Source organism: Atta cephalotes (assembly GCF_000143395.1).
Source record: "Atta cephalotes unplaced genomic scaffold scaffold00005, whole genome shotgun sequence".
In the NCBI taxonomy this organism is placed as follows: domain Eukaryota; kingdom Metazoa; phylum Arthropoda; class Insecta; order Hymenoptera; family Formicidae; genus Atta; species Atta cephalotes.
In genome coordinates, this window is record NW_012130069.1 from 1639925 (window position 1) to 1646933 (window position 7009).

At 38.4% G+C, this 7009-nt stretch overlaps 1 protein-coding gene across 1 annotated transcript in view; it reads right to left on the reverse strand.

Annotated features, from left to right (window-relative positions):
• LOC105626264 (Down syndrome cell adhesion molecule-like protein Dscam2) overlaps positions 1 to 7009 on the reverse strand; it is a 100587-nt gene that overhangs the window by 66161 nt on the left and 27417 nt on the right. The window contains exon 2 of the mRNA XM_012207569.1: positions 5121 to 5447. Coding sequence (XP_012062959.1) covers positions 5121 to 5447 — 327 coding nt within the window. The remainder of the gene's footprint in view (positions 1 to 5120; positions 5448 to 7009) is intronic.

The following is a 7009-nucleotide window of genomic DNA, read 5'->3' on the forward strand; positions in this document are numbered from 1 at the left end:
TCTCACTCATCCTTTCTAGTTATGTTTCCCCTCGACAGCCATCCTTTTCTATCTCTCCCCGCATATCGCTCGTTCGGCTCTCTCAGTTACGCGGCAACCAAGCTGAACATAAACTCGGCAGACGTCTCGTGGCAGGTAATATTTACAAAGCATGAAACGAGCAGAGAAAAGAGATAGCGGAAGGGAATGCAAAAAGGAGGGAAAGGACGAAGAGAATCAAAGAGAGGAAGACAGAGAAGAAGATGCGCAAAAGCAGCAACGTTCGACCAGCTTTCCATCAGAGAGCACACGTCCGTCCTCCCTACGAATCACTCCCACTAGAAACGAAAACCGCGCTTTTTCGACAAGTTAGATTTTATGCAAAAGTATCAAGAAGAGAACCTCTTATAACGGTGTGCTTACGCGACAACGAATCTACAAGTTTAACGAATAGCGATGTTTTAAGGTCAAGAGAATGCCAATAATACTGTTATATACATATGTAAATACGAATGTGTGTGTATTCGCGCGCTCTTAAATAAAAAGGTAATTAATTTAGAATAAACAAAATAAAAATTGTACATTAATTGTATATTAATCGTAAATTATTAAAAGAAATATTATAATAATTTTTTTCATTCTTAATGCAATATAAATTCTATAATAAATTCCTTCAGATTTTATTTCAATAAATTAAAAAGATAAATTAAAAAGTATTATTTAATATCAATAAATAATAATAATAATATTGTGCAAAAGACAAAAAACGCCGACATATCCCAGTTATTTTTATAATAAAGCTTTAAACAATAAGCTACTAAGCTGAGAACACGACACGAGGTAGAAAACGTGAGTAAAAGTCCGTCTCGTAAAAGCGAGCGATGTGGTTCCTCCCTGTAGTTTTTATAAAAGAGAGTCTAGTGCGGTCGTTAAACTTACTCATTTTCTCGGTGTAAGGCGACACGTCGTACATATCATATATTCGCAAAGTAATATCGTTGTGTAACGTTTGTTTTATGCTTAGTATGTATGTACTTTATATATGCGTATCAGTTGAGCGAACAGCAAACAACGGTTGCCGAATCTTCAAGATATATAATGTGTTTCTCGAGTCGCGTCCACTTTGTTCATTTCTACGAAATAAATAACGAGTTCTGCGAGTTGTTCAAGCTGAATACGAAATTCAGTTTGCCCCCGAGCTAACACGAATCCGTGATGAATACAGGCAAACAGCGAAGGCGAACGCCAATATCTGCAAAATGGTATTCGTTATCCGTTCTCGTTATACGCCTCCTCACTGTACCGATAGACTGAATTTTTCTATATCTTTTCAGCTTATTATGCGTATAGCAAGTCATGTCATATAAGGTAGCACGTATTCTCGAATAAAATACTCTATATTCCCGAGCTTGAACTTTCTTGCAACGATGCCCTGGCGGCAGTTATTTTCTGCCATCTCTCGTCATCTTTTATGTCGTTTGCCTTACATCGTTCGGGACGTTCGGGATCGATGATGAAATATGTCAAGTAACGACGAGACTAATGGCTTGTTTGTCACGTAACTCTGCGGGAAAATACTGAATGATGGAAGTTACTCCCACGAGATGGTGTTTTTCGGCCAAATTCCATGTACAGGAACAACAAACGTAATGTATCGCCACTAAAATGTATCTTTTAGCCTCTAGAAAAATAACCAAGATAAGCTACGAAGTGGTTTTCGTATGAAAATGGAAAGAAGAATCATAAACTGCTTCTTTAGAAACCAATCCCCTTACAGAAGCTTCTTTTTAAAGTGGCGGAAAATTATCTTCCTACAGAGACAAAGTAACCCCGCATGACAGGCTATCGCCTTCTTTCTTTCTCCATTTTTTGACAAAATGTTACTATTACGCATGGCAGCTGCCGAGGTGGTGGGAAAACGAAAAATGTGACATTTCCGGCGACAACTAGCAACGTACTCGAGCGATCGTGCACGCAATCATATCCATTTTGTTTCCAAGAATAGGGCGTGCGCGCCCGAAAGATTTTTCTCGAGGACGGAAGGAAGCGCTAGCTGAAGCCGGGCGTCGAGCACGGAAACAGCGAGGAGAAGGGCGAAGGAAAAGGCAGGATGAAACCGTGGAGGAGATGAGCAAAAAGGAAATGGCTGAGGCGGATACTAGGAGCTGACGCGGCAGAGGCACCAGGCATGAATCTGAAAAGGTATGGGCTGCGTTCACGCGACGATGATTTACGGGCGTATTAGGTCGATAAGATATCTTCCGGTTCGTTGACCTGGCGGAAGCTCTATTTTTAAGGCGCCTCGCGGCCTCCTTTTACTCCATTTACTCGTCCCTGCCTCTTTCTCTTTTCTCGCCGTCTTCTACTTCGATACTCTTGTAGACGTGAGTTTTGGAAGGTATCGCGTCGTCAAGCAAAAAGAATCCGTAGACGGATCTCTTTTCCATTAACGTGATTTCAGTAACTAAGTATCATGGCTGTTCAATACGCAATTTCTAATATATTCTACCAGCTCATGCCTATCAAACTCTATTTTCTTTACAAAGATAAATATTGAAGACTCTTGTGTGTGAAATTTTTTATATAAAGAAATTTAGAGAAATGTTAGGAAATTAGTTCAATATATTTAAAAAATTTCAATCAGATCACTTATCCATTGATATCAAGATGGATATTTACACATCAAAAAAACAATTTTGTTGAAATATCTAAAAATTTCAGTATATCTAGATCTAAAAATAATTTTGTTGAACCAATAATTATTTAGGATCAAAATAATTATTTAGGAAATTCCTTAATGAGCAATGGTGCGAATAGTTTTAATATTCTAGCGACTAGTTTAACCTATTATTACATAATTATTTTAATAGTCTAACAAAATCATTTTCAGATCTATCTCTCTAAACTTTTCGATATTTCAGCAAAACCGTTCTTTCTTTGCAGTTGCTTATTTAATTCACTAATACTAGAAACTCAAATATAACAAACACAATAAAACCTTTTTAAAAATTGAAAATCAAGTTAGCTCGGTTATTTAATTATTACTTGATATTTCGTAAAATTAGCTCGTTTTAAAGATCTTTTATTTAATTAATCGATAATCTGATACGATAATATAAATTGTCACAATTCTTCAATTATCTTAATCCAGACAACAGTCTATGAATGTTTTACATATATCGATACCAATATCTTTCTTTGGGAATACTTGCACTGAACATTTACAAACTATTCCTAAAACATTCAAAATTTTATTGAACATTTTTAATGTTTTAAAAATATTCTATTAGGAATATTGCTTAGGAAAGTTTCTTCTCTAGCGTAATAATTCATGCCTGAATCTTGCAGTTGCTAATCATGCACTATAATCAAATTAACTTCAACTTTTTTGCTTCTTTAACGTCTTGCACATAACATTGGTTGCGTCCAAATTTGTACACAAAAATATTATATGTGTGTGTTGGAAGCAATCCATTCACGTTCTTGTCAATTTGTTTGTATTAAATTTTTTAACATATTCGAATGTCAATTTAAAATCATGTTATATAAAGATTTTGTGTTAAACTAATATTCGTTTCTTAATGTATGTTTCGAAATGATATAATTTATGAATAAGTGAACAAATAACATATAATGAAATGTTTTAAAATATAAATTCTAAAATAAATAAATAAAATAAAATGTTAGTATGTTGAGTTAATTTAACATATATAAATGTTAATTTTATTTAAAAAATATATATTTCCACGATTTGATAACAAACTGTGTCAATATACCTTTCTTGTATTTATTCTGTTACATAATATTTGTGTAACTTTCTGTAACATATTCATGTCGTGTTAAATTAACCGAAAAATTTGAGTAGACCATTTGAAATATACGATTTGTATTACATTCGATACACTTTTTTTCAACAGTGTAATTACAAGAAGGTACAAATTACAAATTCAATTGAGCCTATTTTTATAACTCATGAACTTTTCTAAAATTACAAAAACAATCTCATTGAACATGTACAAATATTCCTGGAACAATTTCTTTTACTTTATATACACATATCTTTTGAAAATATTCCAAAGTTTCCGGAAAATGTTCATAAAACATTTATATGTGAAACGAATTGTGCCATCCGGGAATTTTTAACATACGTGTGCGAATAATTCAGAACATAACTTGATTACTTCCAAGTTTTCTCCATACACTTTCATGTAGTATATGGAAAGAACAATTTTTCTGAAGCATTTTAAAATTTAGATACAGCTCTGAAAATAATTTTGTTGAACCATCAAAAATAATTATTTAGGAATTCAAGCATGATGAGCAGTTTTCTGCAAAAAGTTTTCTGGTTTTAGCAACCAGGTTTGAACATCATACATAATTATCTTGACAGTTGATCCAACAAAATTATTTTCAGCTTTGTATATCTGTTTAAATTTTTAGATACTTCAACAAAAATATTCCTTTTGTGCAGAACATTTATTATTAAACACAGTAATTTATTTAACTTGCTAATATTCGTAACCTCAAGTTATAACAAATAAAATTCTTTTTCTAAGTCGAAAATCAATTAGCTCAGTTACTTAATTATTACATTAGAGTCACCGCAAAAAAGCTCTCTTATTTAAAGCTCTAAATTTTCAATAAATGTCTAATACGATAATATACATTATAAAATTCTTTCAAGATAATGGCAATAATTGTCTAATACGATAATGTAAATTGTACAATTCTTAATAACTTGATTATTTCTTGATTATTTCAAGAGATTTCTCTATAATATTTTCTTTTAATGGAACACCAAATTGCGATTTTAATATCTAGTAATTCCATTATTCTCTAGATTTCGCTGTGACACGACGGAGAGACAGCCCCATTACTTAGTTCGCCGATTATAATCCGATACGATGCATAAACGATGTGCGAGAAGGAAATTTCATCTCACCGTCCGGAGAGCAGAAGTGGCGATCGAATCTGTAAGCATGAGTCCATCGTCTGTGGATACACACGCGCACGCGTCATTCGTCGAGAAGGTCTTCTCCTGCACGACCTCCGTAGAATACGATGTCGGGAAGCAACGGAGAATAATGCAGAGAAGCGGACCGCAGATAACGAGCTCGGCAAGTTTCGCTCGGTTGACATACCTGCTCTGACGGTGACGTCTCTGCTAACGACCGCACCGACACTGTTGACGGCGGAGCACTTGTAAATGGCCCAGTGGACATCCTGCCGGAAGGCCTCGGCCTCGAACGCGGGGAAGTGTATCGTCCCGTTGCCGAGGACATGCCTGATGCCAAGGATGTTCGTTATACTGCCGCCGTCCGCCGCGAGCCAGTCGACGGTTGGCAGTGGATTTCCTCGCACGGTGCAGTCCACCCGGCCGCCGTTCACGTTGGTGAACTCCATCCTTGACGGCGGCTCCATCACGAAACTGGGTCCTTGCGTTTCGTAAGAGGCATCGGAGGTACCTGCTTCATAACAAGGAACAGGATGAACGTTAGATATATATTAACGGCAAAATGTAAAGCGGCTTAACTGCATTCAATTAAGATTACCGCTCCTTTCCCTCCGCACTTTCTCCGCCTAGCATACATATTTCGCGGATATCTGCCTTCCGCCTTTCTTTTTCATTATTCATTTCGCAACGCCGCAGCCGCAGCGCCATACAACTTTAAATACGCTTAAAATTTCCATTACCACCGTCGTGCTTTCGCGAATTCCCGGAAAACTCGCCGGAACCCGAAATCCAGACTTGTCGCGAATCTTCGCGCGGACCTCGACGGACGGGGACGCGGAGTGATTTTGAGCCAGCACGCGTACGCTTTATTTTGAGATTCTAATACGCTATAAATTCTGGAGTATTACGAATAACAATCAGAAACGCATTAATCACGCAGTAGCGTCAACGAATGGACACTCGGCAGTGGATTTTTCGCCATCGCACCGGCCGAATACGAAGTAATTTTCTGGACGGGGGGGGGGGGGAGAAGGAGGGTCACACAGCAGCGAGAGGGGCGGAAGAGCGGTGGTGGGACGTGCACTGTATCGTCGACGGACATGAACGAAGATAATACGCCCGGCCATAAATCATACATTTAACGCTGAAATTCGGCCGTAATAGCTTCCATAAATGGAGCGCATTGCACGTCCCGATCCTCCCCGTCACCCTCCTCACCCGCCGAAGCCTGTTAACCATTCATCACTCGAGTTATGTTGATTTAAGTAGGAATGCCGGTTCGCTGCCGATGTATTCCGCATTCCCTCCAGCATTGCTCATCTGGAAGCTGGCTCGACCAAGTGCGGACTATCCACGTTGCAGAACGTGCAACGAATGACGTGCGCGCTCGTGGCGTGTTTCCGCGTGTGCTTCTGACGAAATCGCGATCGAAGTACGTCAAAGGCAGCGCGTTTTAGGAATTTCGGGGCGGGCGTTTTAGCGTAAAGTTTCAACGTGCGAAACTTTAGACGAATTACGCAAATGCAGCATTATGGAAAAAAAGAAGAATTATTATCGCACCCGCGAGTCGCAGTCGCGACATGAATTATCAACGATACTATCGGCTTGTATACTCTAACTATAAATTTACAAGTCAAAGTACACACACATACACACATACACAGTTAGATAGCTTGGTTTTACTAAAATTACGTGCTTTTATCTATCCGACGCAGGCTCGAGTCCAAGGTACTCTCAGTAGCCGAATATAGCCGAAAGTAGCGAGATCGGAAGTTGTTTTGGTTCGAGTCTCCGATGAGCGCTTACGTTGGCAATTCTCTTCCCTTACGCCAGCTTGGCGAGCTTAAATCTTGATTACTTATCTCTTATAAGCCAAGGCAACGTTTCTAGTAGCTTGGCGGATTCCCCACCCTCGCGGCATCGTCTCTCGGACGTGCACGTTCGAATCCGGAAAGTTATCGTTTTCTCGAAAAAGAAAATCGTGGACTCTCTCCTATAAAAGCTGTAGTACCTAGCAAAGATTTACTTCCTGCCTTACCCTCTCACCCTCTTCCTCTCCTCTCCTCTCTCTCTCTC